Source organism: Xenopus laevis, chromosome 2L (genome assembly GCF_017654675.1).
Source record: "Xenopus laevis strain J_2021 chromosome 2L, Xenopus_laevis_v10.1, whole genome shotgun sequence".
NCBI lineage: Eukaryota > Metazoa > Chordata > Amphibia > Anura > Pipidae > Xenopus > Xenopus laevis.
The window spans coordinates 33,882,392-33,902,959 of record NC_054373.1 but is presented as its reverse complement, the minus strand read 5'-3'; the positions used below and the strand labels follow the sequence as shown (position 1 = coordinate 33,902,959).

Here is a 20,568-nt window from a genome sequence, read left to right as displayed (position 1 = left end):
CAGTAAAGGATTAGGGGCATCTATAGGTGTGACCACCTATGCGGGGGGGGGGGGAGAGCAGGGACGGGGAACTATGTAGGGTACTGGACGTGTGTGTGTGTGTGTGTGTGTGTGTGTGTGTGTGTGTGTGTGTGTGTGTGTGTGTGTGTGTGTGTGTGTGTGTGTGTGTGTGTGTGTGTGTGTGTGTGTGTGTGTGTGTGTGTGTGTGTGTGTGTGTGTGTGTGTGTGTGTGTGTGTGTGTGTGTGTGTGTGGGGGGGGGGGGGGGGGGGGGGGTGTTGAGTTCTCCTTTACAAAAAAGACAGCTCATCCAGTCTATTCTTTATTGCTTTAGTCAGTGCTTTCAAACTTTCAGAAACAACCTTGATAATAGATTTGAATTTAAAGGGTATGTTCACCTTTTGAAAACTTCTACCAAAATAGTTAAAAAAAAACAAAAAAAAAAAACACGATTCAGCGCTATATAAATACATATTTTAATATACAACAGATAATAAAAATTGACTAATTAGGAACGACCATTCACTGTAAAAACTTACCTTGGTCAGATCCACACCAGTAAGTGCTTGTACTGAAGCTGGGACCTCAGCAAGCAACCGATTAATTTCTCCAGTTATTTTGCTGTTTTCCCCACTGAGAATGAGGATTTCATCCACTTTGGCTAGAGGAGCTGACACTTTGGCAGCAATCTGGAAAAAAAGAAGAAAAGCGGTTCAGAGAAGAAAACGAATTTGAGCTCTGTAATATATACAGTTTTGTATAAAGATTGTGTGGTACAATTTTAGCACAATGCATTACTTCTCTATGAATATACCAGCTGGGCATAACACCCATCCACCACTCTCAGGAAGCCATTGGCCCACCACAGAACCAATTACTAGCAGAGGGTGGAATTCTGATGTCTACAGCAGGTAAGCCCCCCCCCCCAGCTGTTCTCCAGCTTTTTCAAAAGGAGATTCTGTCCTACAATTCTGATCTTGTTACAGCTGGCAATACATAGGGATCTGCTAGTTTGGCAAATGAGCGGATCTCTCCGGGATATGTCCACCTTGTGGGCCCAATGATCGGATCACAACGAGAAGAATACGGGCAGGCTAATCGAGGGCAGCATTAACGAACCGTTAATGAGGTCCTCTATTAGATGGGATTTTTAAACCCACCTGATTGAGATCTGGCCAACTTTTGGCCAGAAATCGAGCTGTGAAGCCCATCAGAGGGCCCCATTAACTGCCGACTTTTATAACACTTTGCTATAAAAATCATAGGAATGTGTCACCCGTAATCGTTCCCCGAAAAGCCCCCCCCCAGCACTGCAAACCCGTCTGCTGCCGACCCTCTGACACTAGAGCCCAGATACGCCCTGCCCCCAGCCCAGTGTCACTGAAACGGCTCAGAAGGTCTTTTAGCAATGTCGGCTTTGCGGTGGAGCTTTGAGGGGAACGATTATGGGTGCAGCATTTACTTTATACTGACAAGTTCCTATGACTTTTATAGGAACATGTCAATATCGCTTTAATCTGTCGGTAGCTTTTATATGTCTGTGTATGCCCTTGTGTCAGGATGTTTGGCCATAATGATAGTTATCCCCTCCTAATATCCTATTATGTATTATTACCCTCGCAAGAAGTAAAAAGGGGGTAGTGTGGTTAATCAAGCAGAAAAACTCTCCATAGCAGGTGAAATAGTCTTAACTTGTACAGAGAGACACCACTGAACAGTGCCATCATGCAAATGGTTAGTAATTAAGTAGAGAGAGTAAGCTTGAGAGAGTAATTTAGTCACTTCTTGAATTAACAATATGCACTAAACCTTACAAAATTGGATAATCTACCCAAACATTACTTCCTACACAGTATACTATAGACAGTGTTACAGAATATAGGTACCTGGGGTAGGCATTCCAGCACCATAGCCATTTTAGCTGCTTCACCGTACTGCTGGTAGGCCCCAGCCTTCAGCTTCATTTTCTCCGCTTCAGCTTTGCCAATAGCCTCGATTGTAGAAGCTTCAGCATCTCCAATTTGCCGAATCTTTTCGGCTTCAGCTTGAGCACCGAGCACTTGCTTCACCCTGGAAAGGGAAAAGGAGTCAGTTCAACGGATGGGAGGAAAAATATCCCTTCACTAATTCAATACAATAGATAAATGCTCATTCACAGGCGGACATTAGGATGCAACCTCTGCCTCTTGACTCAGCATCCCACTGGTCTGTATATCTGCCTAACCATTATTATCCCTGGCTATTTTTTTGGGGGGCTTATTTAAATATAGAACAGGAAGGGGAAAAAATCCTGTAGGCTGAGGACAATTAACGGATATGTCTGAATGGGACCTCCAAGTCATGTGAACAAATGCATCTACTTTTGCTGCCCAAATCAGGTAAACAGCTCGTCTACTAGTCAGAAAGGAAATCATTCAAGCCAAGAGGGTCTAATAGGGGCTGACGCAGTAAAGAAGAGAGGGCTGTTTAGCGAATGTCTGATATATAGGAAGGGGGAGAATACCCATTTCTTTATTGCTAAGGTGTCCGAGGTGAGAGTCATTACTACAGGAAAGGATTTTTGTTTATTATAGCATACTGTAGATGGCTAACGTGTAACTGTTACTTGCTTTAAGAATAACTAGCTTAAAATGACAATAAAATGCATTGCTCAGATGCATAAAAGAGAATTTATCTTCCAGTATGTAAAAGGTGCAGCACAAAGGTATTGTTGGCGAGTTCTCAACATGAACACTAATTGTTACAAAATTGTAACTGATTAACTGTACTGATCAGTTCTTGGAAAGACCCTAATTGTGACTTACAAGCAGCCAAGGAGGTCAGCAACAACTACTCACATCAGCGGTCTCCTAAAAAGAAGCGTGCAAGCCGCTGTACTTTGTACACTGCACTGCTCATAACCAAGTTAAGCATTTGCTTACTTCTCTCCTTCAGCTATTTGTTGCATTCTGTACGCCTCTGCTTCAGCTGGCCTCCTGACAGTGGCTATCAGTTCTTTGTCCATACGGACAACCTCTTTCTCTTCAACGTCGATCTGCTTCTTGCGTTGCACAACTTCAATCTCTATTTCTTCCTGTCGGATCTTTTGCTGTTCTTTGGCAGCCTGCAGTTCATAAGCCAGTTGGGCCTCTGCTTTCTATTTAGAAAAATAAATAAATAAATAAATAAGGATAATTGGGACGATTAGTTCCAAAATTGCTGGCTTATTCGCTGTATTTGAGTTTAGGGATGGCACTAATTCATATTTGGATTGGCCGAATACCGAATCCTCCACCAGATTTGGTTGACTCACTAGCAGAATCTAATCAATTTGCATATTTAAATTAGAAAATAATGACACTATGAACAAAACAAAAAAATATCCAGAGCTGTGACTTTAGAGGTTCAGATTCATTATGGCTCAACACTTTAAATTTGCCCAAATCTGAATCCTATAAAATGATCTAAATATGCCATGTCCACGTACAAAAATATTTAAAGAAGCTCTAAAAAATTTTGTGGCCATTAAGCTCCTGATCCTCCTGAAACCTGGCCTAACCAAGGGCGTGTATTATATGGACATTTTGTTTCCCTCTTCTTTATAGGCCTTCGGCTGGAGGGAGTCTGAGCACCCTTGCCTCCTGCAGGCCTTTTGGCCAGGGAGGTTGGGGATAAAGGGACTCGCCCTTGGGCGAAGGCGAGTCAGAAGACTCTCATAATTTTGTGCCTTTTGGTCAGGTGATGGGACTTTAAGGCAAAGTCCAATTATAACTGTGTGTGATTGTGCAGCTTTAGCACTGGGTGACTTAAAAGGGTTGTTCACCTTCAAACAACTAGTTGTTTTCAGATAGATCACCAGAAAAAACGACTTTCTATGTGTCACAGTTTTTCTAATATTGAAGTGTAAAATGTAATTTTTGACTTTCTAAAGCAGCTCTGGAAGGGGGGGGTCGCCGACCCTGTAAACTGTTCTAAATGGATACATTTAGTTGATTCATTTCTGATCTTTGTCCCTGCTGAGCACAATCTCTGGGTTTCATTACAGGCAGCTGTTAGAATTGATACAATAGTTGCTAATATTCCAGAGATACTGCTGAGAAATGTATCAACTCAATGTTGCAAAATTGTAACAGTTTAGAGTCTGCACCTGAATTACTGAGCTGCCAGACTCAAACACCAGAGACACGAACATTCAACTTTAAACTAAGATTCTGGAAAAACAGTAAAAAATAAATAATGGAAAGTAATTGAAAAAAAGTCTTTATTTCTGGGGAACAATCTGAAAACAACTGAAGCTTAAAAAAAAACTGGAGGGCTTGTCATATGGCCATTGAGAATATGGCTTCTGAGTAGGTAAGGCTTGGAGAGCAGGAAAGCAATGAAACTATTGTGGTTAGCGTGAGAGGAGCTAAAAGGAGGCAAAGAGCCCATCATTGTAATTTCATGAAGTTAGACAGAAAACGACATTAAGCTTCGCCTGGCATTTAAGTTAGTATAATGAAAAACAAACAGGGTTTACTTACTTTAGTGTTAACTTCCTGGCTAAAACCTGCTTTCTGCATTTCAAATTCACGTTTGGAGTCAGCCATTTTGGTGTCAGCAACGTACTTCACGTCGAGCATTTCTCTCTTGCATAACGCTTCCTGTGGCAAGAAACATTTCATTGAAATATCTCCTACTACTTATTACCGGGGCGGGAATTGAGACATTCCTGGCCTATTCTGCTGCCACACTCTTGTATTATAAAAGGCATATTCAGCACCTACTAGAAGTGCAACTATAGAGCAAGTACATCCAGCAACTGCTAGAGGGGCCCAAGGGGACACTGGCAGTTTCAATGTTTATGAAAAGGTCTTCTACCTAGAGGAGGAAGGAAAGGCTAAAACTATGTTAGCTATATCACAAAGGTCTATATACCGTAAATACACCAATAACCCTCAAGGTAAAGCTGGTCTGAGTCCTCTGTCAAAAGAAACACCACATTTCTTTCCTTCTATTGTGTACACATGGACTTCTGTATCAGACTTCCTGTTTTCTGCTTAAACCTCCAGGGCTTGGGCATGAGCATGCTCAGTTTGCTCCTCTCCCCTATGTAATCTGAGCAAAGAGCTATGAGTGAGCATGAAGAGACTCAAGCAGGAAGTGATCTCATACCAAGCTAATATGGCAGCTGCTATCCTAAACAATCAGATAGAACTTCTAGAGCGGTTTACTCAGGTATGGTAAAGCATTAGCTTGCACTATTGTGGCTAATCTATTGACAATAAACTGCTTCAGTAGCTTTCCTTCTTCTTTAACATTATTTTGCTGTGGGGGTCCAGAAACTTGTAAACTTTTAGTTATACCACTGGCACTTACCTTTATACCGGCATCACGTTCTGCTTCAGCCACTCCAATATCAGCATCTCTCCTAACAGCTGCAGTCTGAGATTTACCAAGGGAGCTTAGATATTCAACTTTGTCATATACATCCTGCAGAAAGGAAGACATGGCACGTGTTAATACATTTAATTATTCATTATCTCCCTTCGTAACAAAGCAGTCTCCTTGAAATACAGGATTTTCCATATTGCTCTCAGCAATTCATACCTTGATGGTAAAACTGAGGATTTCAATACCCATGCGTCCCACATCAGGGGATGCCACTTCTCGAACTAATTTGGCAAACTGATCTCTGTCCTGGTATATTTGCTCCACAGTTAGCGTTCCTGTATAGAACAATGGACACTTTATTAGAATGTGGCTGGGTCTAAGGGTAGTGGCCAGTGAGGTTGTTTTGTCTACATTATGATTGGCAGGTTTTATAAGGCCATATTTGGGCAGCCTAAGTTGAAAAAGCAGACCAACTCATATGGTGCATGACAAAATGGACTGCTGGATACCATATTGTTCTGCTCAATTAAAAGATGGGCGGCAAACATTTTCTAGAATGAATTTAAGTTAGGGTTCGTTTTTACAGCCATGACAGAAAGCTTTGAAAATATACAAGAAAAAAACAACTAAAAGTGATGTACCAAGTATAGATCGCAGGTGACCTTCCAGTGTCTGTAGGACAACGTTTTTAATCTCATGAACATTTTTTCCCAGAAACTGCTCACATGCTACAGCTAGAAGTTCCCTTTCCGTCATGATCTTCACCTGCACAAGAGAACAAACAGCCTTATATAAGTTGATAGGAATTATACAAAGCTGCCAGACAGCAGAGGTTACCATTACCAGGCGCTAGATAAGGGAGCCCTGCAGTAAAAGGAAAACTATACCCCTCAAACAATGTACGTCTCTATAAAGATATATTGCTTTAAAACAGCTCAAATGTAAAACCCTGCTTCATGTAAATAAATCATTTTCATAATATACATTTTTAGTAGTATGTGCCATTGGGTAATCATAAATAGAAAATTGCCATTTTAAAAAATTAAGGGCCGCCCCCCTGGGATCGTAAGATTCACGGTGCACACACACAAACCATCCATGTTAGGTCACATGACCGAGTTCTGTCTTTTGCTTCAACACTTCTTCCTGTTACAGTTAGAGCTGCAGTATTTCTGGTCAGCTGATCTCTAAGGCAGCACAAAGACCATCACAAAATTGTGGCTGAAGGCAAGAGATGTAAAATGGCAATATTTATTTAAATATATATATTGGTATGAAAAGATTCTTTAATATGCCACTTAATTTGATATAAACTGTTGCTCGAGTATTCATTTTGGGGGTATAGTTTTCCTTTAAGTAATAAGTGCAAATATGTGATCAGCATATAAATGAAACAAGGGCACAACAAAATTGTTATTCACCCACTGACTATAACTGCTAACCTTGGATCCACGGGTGACGTTCCTCAGTGCTCAAAACTGCTCTGGCCTGGGGTATTTTTCCTACCACCATCTTTGAGGAATTCCCAGGGATCACTTACAGTAGTCCAAGATCATTAGCATGTGCAATATAGTGTTGGAAAGCTTTCCTTAAAGCGCAATTCCTAGACTGCTGCAAGGGATCCATGCAAAATCCATAAAGATGGCAGTGCCCACAGGAAAAATAATGGTTTTCAGCAAAGAGGAGGCCTGGCAGGAGGCCACGGGAATTACACCTTCATAGTCCTTTAATACAGTTTTATACCTTTTATATATAATATATGTCTTTTATTAAACAGAATGTACATGGTAAATACAATATAGATCTGTTAGGAACAATGCAGTCAAGCGATTGTAACTTCAGACATCTAAAGTATACCCCCATCAATAGACTAAGCACTTGGTATACCATCTTTATTCAAAATGAGTACAATATATAGGACTTGTGTCACATACATATTTCCAATTTTCTTTTTATCTTGCATATCCGGTGGCATAATATTTTATTTAGCATTATTTTTTTTAGCAAAACAGGACAAACAGGGAAACTGAAGCTCCTCCATGTTTGGATGCAAGGTAGAAAATTAGAATAATGGACTCCTTATATGAAGGCCAAAACAGTCACAAATAATGATGGGAGGGGGTTATGTAACTTGAAAAGACCAAACTGAGTGAATCCAGTTTGTTCGTTTTAGCTCAAGAACTAACAAAATCTCAGATTTACTGTGATTAAATAGAAAAAAAAATAATTCACTCAAACTTCACTGAACTCATTTTGAAAAGAGGGGTATGCGGCTCCTTTAAAAAATTGTGATAGAGTATGGATGTCCTTCTAAATGGATAGGATCACACAGACAGCAAGCCATGGAGTTAGCTTACTAAAATGTGGCCATCCACCTATTTGACCAAATCCGCCAAGATCTAAAAGTTACCCCATTAAATGGTATTAAATAGGTATAGCACAATATAAGGGTGCATAGTCACTAGACATGCTTTTAATGTTGCTCAAATGCGCTGTAAATGCATAAAAATTGTTCAGTACAAAGAAAGCTAAACAACAGTCTGTTTTCAATCAGTTGTGTCTGTAAGCGTTTTGGCAATGATTAATGCATGTTTAATTTAATACAGGGGCTGGGAATCATATTTTATTTTTCAAGCTTATGGTGGATGCATTTGCACTTTATGTGCTTGTACATACGTTCGTATAATGTTGCGACTGTGTAAGCAGCCTAAAGGATGACACAAAACAATTTGGCTTATAGAGAAAGTGAACCTAAGATCACTGTGGAGTAGCAATTTTGAAGGCACCCCCAGTGACTGACTGTTAAACCATGGGCTTCTGTATCAGACTTCCTGCCTTCCGCTTAAACCTCTTTGCCCCGGGCGTGAGCATGCTCAGTTTGCTCCTCTCCCCCCCCCCACTTGTCTGCTGTCATTTGAGCCCAGAGCTATAAGTGAGCAGGGAGAGCCTCAGGCAGGAAGTGATGTCACACCAAACTAATACTGCAGCTACTATCCTAAATAAACAGAGCTCCTAGAGCTTTTTTTACATTCTACAGAATAAATATAGCATTCTAGCTTGCACTATTGCAGCTAATCTATGGGCAATAAAATACCTCTGTAGCTTTCCTTCTCCTTTAAAGGAGAAGGAAAGGCTAAAACTAAGCTTTATCAGAAAGGTCTATATAAATATACCAGTAAACCCTCAAAGTAATGCAGCTCTGAGTCCTCTATCAAAAGAAACACCTAATTTCTGTCCTATTATGTACACATGGTCTTCTGCATCAGACGTTTAAGTTTTCCAGGGCTAGGGCTTGAGCATGCTCAGAGTAAGAGAAATTGGTTGAGTATGCTTGAGCATGCTCAGTTTGTTCCGCTCTCCCCTTCCCCTCCCTGCTGTAATCTGAGCCCAGAGCTATGAGTGAGCAGGGAGAGACTCAGGCAGGAAGTGATGTCACACCAAGCTAATATGGCAGCTGCTATCCTAAACAAACTGACAGCTCCTACAGTAGTTTACTCAGGTATGGTAAAGTATTCTACAGAATAAATATAGTGTTATAGTTTGCACTATTGTGGCTTTCCTTCATCTTTAAAGAATAGAAGCACTGGCAAGAGGTAGGTAGTGGTTCCTGGGAAGGTGCCTAACAAAATGGCAACACCCTGGTGATTTGGGTCAGTTCTCCTTTAGTTGCAAACAAACAGTATTGTACAGCTATACACTTCACATAGAGTGATCGTTAGCAATGTCCTGAACAATAAACATAAGCACACACACATCAGGGGATGTCATACCCACTACCTTGCAGTTGTTGAATACGAATCAAGATAAGCGAGATTTCATGTTAATATGCAGTATGTGTAAAGTAATAGAAATGTAATTTGTTGTGAACGACAGCAAAGAAACCAAAGACAAAGTACAGTTATAATAATACACTCTGCAACGATTTCATGTATCACACATATGAAAACATTTTGCATTTTAAAAAATGATATTGTTTTTGCAAAGGAGAAGTAAAACTAGATTTGCAGTCCAGTGGAAAGCTGCTTCCAAACATTTGCATAAAACTAAGGTGCGGCTCTCTGAAAAATCCGTGAAATGAAGGCCACGTGGACTGCAAATAGTTATAAGTCACACAACATTCAGATTACATTTTAGGAAACGTGCAAAATGCTCTGACATTGAAGGGGTCTATACTATAGGAGCAAAAGCATGCACTTTTATCCAAAAAGCAGTTTCCCCCCCCAAGAATTAGAGCATTATATTTGGCAGCACAGCTTGCACATGATTTCGTTTTAATCATGCTCAAGCAATGGAACCGTCTTTTCCTAGTCAATGTGTATATGAAAGGCATTGCTTCCAGTGCAGGCAACATTAATTTTGGTGCTGAAGTATGATTCACTAGCTGAAAGTCCGCTGTCTGTAGATCCTCTCCATACCATATTCTGAATAATGGAACTAAAGTTGCCTTACCATTTACGAAATAAGGGGGCACATTAGATTATGTTGCCGATGCAGGAATGGTAGGGGGAAGAAAATACAGTTATAGGATCCATTATCCAGAATGCTCGGAATTACAGAAAGTCAGTCTCCCATAGACTCCTTTACAACCAAATAATTCACATTTTTTTAAAATGATTTCCTTTTTCTCTGTAGTAATTTAATGTTAGCTTGTACTTGATTCCAACTAACATATAATAAATTCTAATTGGAGGCAAAACCAACCTATTAGGTTAATTCATGTGTAAATGATTTTCTAAGGTGTGGAGATCCACATTACATAAAATATCCCTTAATGGGAAAACTCCAGGTATGGAGCATTCTGGATAACAGGTAGGTCCCATATGTGGGTATTGCCTTTGTAGAACAAAGACCTTATTCAATAACAACACTGCTCTCTCTTTAGCAGGAGTTAATATCTCAGAATGAGATACAGCCTCATGGTGAAATGGAGCAATATACCTATGTAAGATCCTAGTACAATTTCCGAAGTCTACCATAGACTCAATTCTATCCAAATTTTTAAATATTATTTCCTTTTTCTGTGTAATGATAACATAGTACCTTGTAATTGATCCAAACTAAGATTTAATTAATCCTTATTGGAAGCAAAACCAGCCTATTGGGTTTATTTAATATTTACATGATTTCTAGTAGACTTAAGGGATGAAGATCCAAAATACAGAAAGGTCCATTATCTGGAAAACTCCAGGTCCTGAGCATTCTGGATAACAGGTCCCATTTGCTTTACAAAATTTCATTTCAGAAAAATCAAGGCATCTATAGTTGACAAAGAAGGATGTAGTTCATATTTCAATACTTATTATTAAATTAAAAAAAAAGAAAATTAGTTGATCAAAAAAAAAAAAAAAAGAAATATAATATGCCATTTGCATTTTTAAAAATGGTTAATACCTGCAGATGTGATGGTAGAATTCTATAAGATAATTAACTGCTTATAAACAGGGCAAAGGTGCCATTTACAGTATGGTTTTCTATATAGACCCATAGCACGGCTGTAGTGGCCCAGACATAGCAGCTACTGGTCATATATCACCTGCACATGATATTTGTCCAACATCGTATTTTAACTTTACTGTATATATTGGCCTTTTAAAATGCTAAATGGTTGCTAGGATTCACTGAACATAGCAACCAGGCATATATCTGAACTGAAATATCTAGCCTCACCATCCATCTGGTTGCAGTGATCCCTGAACATAGCAACCAGTTAACTTTTCACTATTCCCATTTGGATTGGTAGAACAAAGAAGGCAAAAACTAGGTAATACAGGTATGGGATTCATTATCCAGAAAGCTCCAAATCACGGAAAGGTCATCTCACATATTTTATCAAAATAATCCAATTTTTTACAATCATTTCCTTTTCCCCAGTAATTATAAAATGGTCCCTTGTACTTGATCCAAACTCACATATAATTAATCCTTATTGACTGCAAAACAATCCTACTGGGTTTCATTCATGTTTAAATCTTATTTTGGTAGAATTAAGGTATGAAGATCCAAATTACAGAAAGGCCAGTTATGTGGAAAACCCCAGGTCCCGAGCATTCTGGATAACAGGTCCCAAACCTGTAGTAGGTAACTGAAAAAGCACAAAAATAAACGGCTATGTCAGGTAGATTCATTCCACAGAAAACGAAACGAAAAGTTAGATCCTAAATTTAAGGAAAAATTGTCATTTATTAATAACATTGTCAAATATACAAACTTTTTAGGAACTTGTTACAAGGAAAGGTATTTAAGATGCCGCTACAATAAAAGGGTTAGTATTTTTTTTTGGTTGTGGATAAACACAATATCTACTGTTCAGGGTTAAAATTCTCATTATAGGAGGAATGTTGTTGGGTTGCTCAGCCTGTTTTTAATCCATCGCCTTGAGGCTATTAAAGGAATTGTTCAGTGAAAAAATAAAAACTAGGTAAATAGATAGCCTGAGCAAAATAAAAAAAAATGTTTCTAATATAGTTCGACAAAAATGTAATGTATAAAGGCTGGAGTTACTGGATGTCTAACATAAAAGCCAGAACACTACTTCCTGCTTTTCACTGATTGGTTACCAGGCAGTAACCAATCAGTGACTTGAGGGGGGGGGCACATGGGTCATAACTATTTGCTTTTGAATATGAGTTAAATGCTGAGGATCACTTAACAGTTATGTTATGACCCGAAGATTATCGAAGAGAAGAAGATGGCGCCCGTGCACTTCGATGCCCTGAATCTGCACTGAGGGGTAAGTAAAGAGTTAGGGGCATTTACAAAAGCACCACCTAGGCTGGGGGGGGGAGCAGGATATATGTAGGGTAGGGTTTTTTATTAGCAAGGGTTTAGTTTTCCTTTACAGTCGCTGACTAAAGGTGGCCATAAACGGGCCGATAAAAGCTGCCGACAGACCAAGTCGGCAGCTTATTGGCCCATGTATGGGGCCCCCCCGACGGGCTTTCCCGATCGAGATCTGGCCATCTCGATCGAATGGGACAAAAAATACAGTCGGATCGCGGCCGCATCTGTTCGTTGATGAGGTCCCACGATCTGACCCCCATTCCCATTCGTTAGGATCCAATCGTTGGGCCCCAGGGCCCACGATCGGATCAGCCCGATATTGCCCACCTCAAGGTGGGCATATCGGAGAGAGACCCGTTCATTTGGCGACATCGCCAAACGAGCGTATCGCTCCGTGTATGGCCACCTTCACTCTAACTAAGAGTTAGAGAGCTGGGAGGGGATCTATGTAGGGTAGGGTTTTTTTATTAGCAAGGGTTTGGTTCTCCTTTAAATGAGTTAGGGAGCTGCAAAGCAGGAAGTAGTGTTCTGGTTATTGTGTTACACATCCAGTCACTCCAGCCTTTATACATTACATTGCTAAATAACTATATATGATAGTATGTGCAAAATAAAAAAATGTTCTATTTACCCAGTTTTTTATTTTTACACTGAACTGTTCCTTTAAAGGAGTAGTACATAATCCGTAGTACTCGCTTGTTGCACTCTTAATGACATGTGCCGTTTTGTCTCCCATATGATCACGTTGACAATAGGCTAGAAAGTTGCCATAGTGGATACTGCTAGGAAAATGCCTTTGTATGCATTTACATGCAATGAAACAATTTGAGTGTTTCCCCTGCAGTGATTATGAGAATCTGCTATGGCAAGGACATTTCTAGTGTTTTGTCCCCGCAGCAAAAGACGGGAGTTTTAATGTAAAATAATTTGCACCTGTATAAATTACCCGTGCTCAACTATAATGGAGTGCTCCAGGACATCTGGTAGAAAAAGTTGCGGCAAGTTCTGGAGACATGCATTTCCAAAATGATATGCTATGTTGTACTGTACCTGTGCCACACCCGTGACAGTTAATGCTACCCCCTCGGCCGTCTCTACGTCCTCGCACTTGGGCTGTAACGTCATTATCTCTAGGGTAATCCTGCCAAAAAATGCAAAACATTTGGACATTTCCAGGCTTCACATATCAACTTTATACCTCCTATTTACTTTCTCCCCTTTTAAAACCAGCAGCCACATTCAGCTCAATGCTCAGCTCGGACTTCAATGCATTTGTCATTTACATTGTACCGCAATGGACTGTAATCTAAAACAATACAAAGCAAATCCATGAGAAAGCTATACACATAAGTGTTTAAGTACATCCCTTTGTAGGGTATGGGATCTGTTATCAGGAAACCTGTTATCCAGAAAGCTCCGAATTACATTCCATAGACTCCAATTTATTCAAATGATCCACATTTTTAAGAATGATTGCCTTTTTCTCTGTAGTAATAATAAAACAGTTTCTTGTACTTGATCCAAACTAAGATATAATGAATCCTTAGTGGAAGCAAAACCAGCCTATTGGGTTTATTTAATGTTTTCATTATTTTCTAGTACATTTAAGTATGAAGCTCCAAATTACAAAAAGATCTGTTATCCGGAAAACCCCAGGTCCCGAGTATTCTGGATAACAGATCCCATACCTGTACAAAGGTATAACAGAAACGTGCAGCCTAAGCGATTACAGGAGGACACAGAATGGTCACATTATAAGGTTTCCAAACACCTAATACTTGTGGGACAAAAAAAATAAATTTAACATATATCCTATTTATGACAAGGAATACCTGCCCCCCCCCCCCCGGCAACTACCCCTAATTCTTTTACTTACCCCTCCGTGCAGATTCTGTCCGCGGTAGTTCACGGGCGCCATCTTCTTTTCTTCGTTAAAGTTCAGAATGTGAGCAGAGTTTTGGCGCATGCGCAGTTAGAATAAACTTCCGGTCACGAGAATTTTCCAAAAATTTTCCGTGACATTCGTCGCATGCGCAGTTGTTCTGGACTGGAAATGTACTCCAACTGCGCATGCGCCAAAAATGCCGGTCTGTTTTCGAAGAAGACCGAAGAAAAAAGAAGGCGCCCGTGAACTCCCGAGGCCAGAATCTGCATGAAGGGGCAAGTAAAAAGTTTGCAGAGAGGCAGGTAAACTGGGGGGAGAAGGGAGTTGATCTACACAGGGTAGGGGGGAGGTTTTTTTTTTACAGTACATGTTGAATTCTCCTTTAAGGGGGTTGTTTATCAAAGGTTTGAATGTTAAGTTTTTTTTTTTACCTTGAATGAACTCGATTGGGATCTTATTTAAGAAAAGACTATAATGCGATTGAATAGGAACCACCCGAAAACTCAAAACGAACGCAACTTGATTAGAATTTTCCTCCGAAAAAAAATTCCAATGTCAGGAAGGCTTTTTACATTTTCATATGGATCAACGGACCTCTGCCATTGACTTCAACATGAACTCGCCAGTTTAAGGTGGCGCCCTATTGAATTTGAGTTGTTTCCAGAGTCGAGGTATGATAAATCTCGAATTCTGTTTTCTTCCCAACTCCTTATATGTGAGTTTTGAAGAAGAAAAACAACTCGAAATTTTGAATTTATAATTCAAACCTAGCAAATCTGCCCCTAAATTCATTCTATATGTAATTGTATGAGGTTTCCTAGGATTGTTACCCTCATCTCATCTATAGTTTCAAGCAGAATTAAAGTCCTGAAATAAATATGGCTAGAAATGCTGATTTTTTGTAGTGAACGTTCGTAAGCTGGGTTATCTTTTTTTTTTTTTTTTTTAAAGAAATAAAACTCAAAATCATAAAATAAATTCTAATTATTGAGATTAAGCGGAGCACAAGCGTTTTGGCAAGAACTATATGCAGCTACCCACGTTAAAATTGCTTTCCAGTCACTTCAAGGGGCCACACATTGCTCTGCACTAAAAATTATGACAGTGCAGGAAAAATATTTGTGATATGATGTGGTTTCTCGTTCAAGTGAAGGAAACAATCGTCAGCAATCAAAACACAATTTTTGCCGTAGCGCTAAATGAACTATTCCATATGAAACGCATATGAATGGAGGATACCTTGTATATATTCCCGCAAATGAGTGAAACATGGGCGATGGAATATAATCATTAATTCTGCATTGTAAGTACAGGTATGGTGGCCTGTTTTCTGGAAACCAGTTATGCAAAAAGCTCCGAATACGGAAAGGCCATCTCCTACAGACTCCATTGTATCCAAATTTTTAAAAAAAACAATTCCCTTTCCTTTTTTCTCTGTAATAAAAAAAACAGTATCTTGTATTTCAACCAAACTAAGATAGAATTAATCCTTATTGGAAGCAAACCTAGACTATTGGTTTATTTAATGTTTACATGATTTTCCAGTACATAGTTACACAGTTAAATTGGGTTGAAAAAAGACAAAGTCCATCAAGTTCAACCCCTCCAAATGAAAACCCAGCATCCATACACACCCCTCTCTACTTTTAATTAAATTCTACATACCCATACTTATACTAACTATAGAGCTTAGTATCACGATAGAAGATTTAAGGTAGAAGATCCAAATTACAGAAAGATGAGATATCCGGGAAAACCCCAGCATTCTGGATAACAGATCCTTTACCTGTACAAGCAAAGGCAGAATTTCTATGGAACACTGGAAAAATCTTTAAAATGTCATATACTAAGGGTGCACTGAATTCACTATTTTGGGTAAGGAAAGGTTAAAAAAAAAACAACAACCAAGCATGGTGATGAAAGATCACAACAATTTGGTTCGATTGGCTGAATATGAATCCTGCTAAAAGGCCTAAATTTAGTAGATCCCTAGCACATACTGGGGCTAATTGATAAAAAATGGGCAAATTTGCACCTGAGCTGTTGCTATGGCAACCAATCAAATGTTTGCTTTCAGCTGCCTGTAAAAAGCCAGTCATTTATAGGTTGCTATGGGTAACTGCCCAGGTGTAAATTTGCCCAGTGTTTATATATGAGCCCCACTGTGTATAGCAAACTCCTGGATACATAATGCAGCATTTGGGAAAAGCTATGGATACATATGGCTGTTATAGCTATGGTATTATGCAACACTTCACATTGTGGCCAAAAGTGACTGCTGGCTGTACAGAAAAGGGGGGAAATGGGGGGGGGGAAGTTGATATTAACATATTGGAGAAGATGGTTAGAAGGGTTAGTGATGTTCCTCTTGCTGTCCCTGCATTCAACAGAACAAAAAAGGAATGAAGAAGAAGAGCAGAGTTAGGCATTTGGCATTTTATTACCTGTGCAACCCCTGTTACGTACAAAGGGACCCCCTCCGATGTTTCAATATTCTCGCAGCGACAGAGGATGGTCATAACCTCCAATGACAGTCTGAGCAGCAATAAATAAGGGTAGGACAACAGCAAATACACAAAGCAGTTACCAGAGAGTAACACAAAGAACCATTCCACCATAGCATGGAGAGGAGCAAGAGTTCAGTATGGTTAGCATTAGCGGCATGCACAGTGGATTCAGATATAAAGGGGTGCCAGCTTAGTACTCACAGGAAAGCACAGGAGCAAATTCAGAGCATAAGACTGAATGAACCAAGCTACACAGGCAGCATTGTTGGGCAGACACTATCAGGGCTACTAGAAGCAGAACTAACTGAATGCTGCTTTTCAGCACCATTTGTCTGACAGCAACAAACCTGCACAGCAAATTTCTGGGAATAAAATTTATAGGAGAACGAACGTTTTAAATCATTTGACGGGGGACCCAAAATGTTAGGCACCCCCAGTAATTATTATTACTCGATAAACCCGGACCAGCACTGGCCCAGAGTATATTTGTACAAGATCCTCTTCCCCATCTTCTTTGGCTTCTTCTGTCTTGTTTTAGTTCTGGCACAACAGAATGAAATCCGGACACAAAATGCCGGCTTTTTCACGCTATTGAGCACACACCTGCCCACACCCCAAGAAATGAAAACAGAAGGAAGATTATGCCGAGACGCCTCTATAGAAATACCTTGGGTCTGTGCAGTTTTCTGTCAACAGGAGCATTAGACTGGGTATAAGGTAAGTAATAATAATGATATGGGGGGAAAGGGGTGTAATATTTGGCATCCTCCAGTGATTTAAAACTTTAGTTCTCTTTTTAATTGTTCCGTGGAAAAAGGAAAGTTACTGCATCCAGGCTAAAGTCTATGGTTTCAATTCTTTTATTATTTGTGGTTTTTGAGTTATTTAGCAGTTCTTAAGTTTGCAATTTCAGCAATCTGGTTGCTAGGATACAAATCACCCAAGCCACCATAAACGGATTTGGATAAGAGACTAAAATATTAATAGGAGAGGGCCTGAATAGAAAGAAGAATAATAAAAAGTAATGCTTACTATACATTTGTAGCCTTACAGAGCATTTGTTTTTTTAGATGGGGTCAGTGACCCCCATTTGAAAGCTGGAAAGAATCAGAAGGCGGCGGCAAATGATTTAAAAACTATAAAACAGAAAAAAAATTAAGGCCAATTGAAAAGTGGCTTAGAATTAGCCATTCTATAACATACTACAAGTTAATTTATAAGGTGAACCAACATTGGAATAAAAGGGATAGCAAAACTGATAATTTTAACAGGAATGGGTCATTAAGCCTATAAAAAAAAAACTACCAACACTAAGGGGCAAATTTACTTAAGGTTGAATATCGAGGGTTAATTGACCCTCGATAATCGACTGACGAAGTTAAATCCTAACGAAGTTGAAGGATTTAGTGCCATTCGTTTGATCAAACGAAAAATTGTTCGATCGAACGATTAAATCCTTCAAAACGTTCAATTCGAAGGATTTTAATCCATCGATCGAACGATTTTTGTTCGACCAAAAAAAGCTAGCAAAGCCTATGGGGACCTTCCCCATAGGCTAACATTGACTTTTGTAGCTTTTAGGTGGCGAACTAGGGGGTCGAAGTTTTTTCTTAAAGAGACAGTACTTCGACTATCAAATGGTCGATTAGTTGAACGATTTTTAGTTCGAATCGTTCGATTTGAAGTCGAAGGAGCCCATTCGATGGTCGAAGTAGCCAAAAAAAAACATTCGAAATTCGAAGTTGTTTTCCTCTATTCCTTCACTCAAGCTAAGTAAATGGGCCCCTAACTGTTCAAAAGTGCCATCAATTGAAGGAACAGGTGGATGCCATTTTGCCATCCATGTGCCTGTGGGCCAGCCAGCAATAATCTACACATGTACAGTATAGCCACCTTGGAATATAGGAAAGTCACCAAGCTTGCACACCCTGGCTCTCTGAAAAGCCAATATCCGGTGCTTGGCGAAGGAGGCAAAATCCAAACTCGTAAGTAGAAAGAATTTCACTGACACTCCAATGGCGTTACTACAGGGGGAGCAGTAGGTGTGATTGGGCCAGGGCCCCCCGGCAGCTCACGCGCCACTGATTCCAGCCGGAAAATTTTGTACGTTCAGCTGCATGTCCCGCCACCCTCTAATTACGTTACTGTGGCACTCAGGTTAAATCCAAGAAGGGACAAGCCCTTGCCAAGTTTATTTTGCAAAGGTGCAATGTTTTGGGGTAAACCCCTTTGTCAAGCATGCGAAATGTTGCACCTTCGCAAAATAAAACTTGGCGAGGGCTGGTCCCTGCTTGGATTTAACCTGAGTGCCAGTGAAACTCTTTCTACTTACAGTATAGCCACCTTTACATCATAAGCTATAAATGATAATCCTTAGAGGCAATAAAGGCACAGCACCATATTGCACTTCAGTATAGCCTTGAAATGAGATCCCTGAGCTGTGTATTTATCAAGCAGCTGGACTGAAAGTGATATTAAAGGATAACCAAAGACAGGAATTATAACAATTAAATAAACAGGTATGGGATCTGTTATGCAGAATGCTCAGGACCTGGGTTTTTCCGGATCAGGAATGTGTCAGTATCAAATATATGCTGTACACAAAATAGCCCCCCTCAAAGCTGCCCCCAGCATCGCGAACCTTTGTGTAGCCAACCCGCTGACACTACAAACAGATCTTCCGTGTTGCTTCAGTGACGCTGGGCTGGGGGGTGGAGCGATCCCGTTTTCATTCGTAATCAGCCTATGGAAGGATCGCACCACCCCCAGCCCAGCATCACTGAAACGGCACCGAAGATCATTTAGCAGTGTCGGATTCATGCAGGTTCACGGGGCTGGGTCAGCTTTGAGGGGAACATTTATGGGTGTAGCAATTACTCAATACTAACACGTTCCTATGATTTTTATAGGTGTCTGTATCGCTTTAAGTCTACTGGAAAATCTTGTCAACATGAAGTAAACCCAAATAGGCTGGTTTTGCTTCCAATGAGGATTAATTATATCTTAGTTGGGATCAAGTTCAAGGTACTGTTTTTTTATTACAGAGAAAAAGGAAATCATTTTTAAAAATTCTGATTATTTGTATAAAATGGAGTGTGCGGGAGACAGCCTTTCCATAATTAGGAGCTTTCTGGATAACAGGTTTCCAGATAACAGATCCCATACCTGTACAGGTATACCTGCAAAAAAAATGAAAGTGTTTTAAAAGAATGACAATTTAATGTAGTGTTGCCCTGCATTGGTAAAACGGGTGTGTTTGCTTCAGAAAAACTATTATAGTTTACAGAAAGAAGCTGCTGTGTAGCAATGGGGGCAGCCATTCAAGCACATCCTGTGCCTTCTATTTCAGCTTTGAATGGCTGCCCCTATGGCTACACAGCAACTTGTTTATATAAACTATGGCAGGGTTTCTGCAGCAAACACACAAGTTTGTACAAGTGCAGCTCAATCCGTAAATTATATTTTCATTACTTTAATGTACTTATTTTTTTGGTGTTACTGTTCCTTTAACATAAAAAAGTACAAGTCTAGTCTTAAACAGGCCAGCAGAGGATGTATATAGTGAATAATCATCACCAAAGCCACAGAGGTCATGTATCTTGGTTTTTTAACAAAACCCACTTCCTCCCAAACCGTTACACTAGTTTACCAATAAGGAACACTGGGGCTCATTTATCAATCTGGGCAAATTTGCACATGGGCAGTAACCCATAGCAACCATTAAGTGCTTGCTTTTTTCCAGGCAGCTGCAGGTAGAACAATAAATGCAGCAATTTGATTGGTTGTCATGGGTAACTGCCCCATTGTTGATAAATTACCCTTGCTAACTTTTTTTTAAAGGAGAAAGAAAGTTAAACTAAAGATGTAGGCTAGAAATGTTGTACATTATGTTTTAGGCTTCTGTGCCAGCCCCAGTTAACCACAGCCCTTTAGCAGTAAAGATCAGTGTCTTCAAAAATGCACCAGTAGCTCCCCATCTTCTTTTCTGCTGATTCACTGCACATGCTCTGTGCTGCTGTCACTTACTGAGCTTAGGGACCAACTCA

At 39.9% G+C, this 20,568-nt stretch overlaps 1 protein-coding gene across 2 annotated transcripts in view; it reads right to left on the bottom strand.

Annotated features, from left to right (window-relative positions):
• The window catches only part of flot2.L (flotillin 2 L homeolog), a 36,577-nt gene that overhangs the window by 3,580 nt on the left and 12,429 nt on the right, over positions 1-20,568 (bottom strand). The window contains exons 3-10 of one of the 2 annotated variants that reach the window (XM_041580869.1): positions 16,460-16,550; positions 5,992-6,115; positions 5,567-5,685; positions 5,336-5,449; positions 4,501-4,620; positions 2,920-3,134; positions 1,885-2,068; positions 538-687 (exon numbers count right to left, since the gene is read on the bottom strand). In XM_041580869.1, coding sequence (XP_041436803.1) covers positions 538-687; positions 1,885-2,068; positions 2,920-3,134; positions 4,501-4,620; positions 5,336-5,449; positions 5,567-5,685; positions 5,992-6,115; positions 16,460-16,550 — 1,117 coding nt within the window. 2 annotated transcript variants of the gene reach the window in all.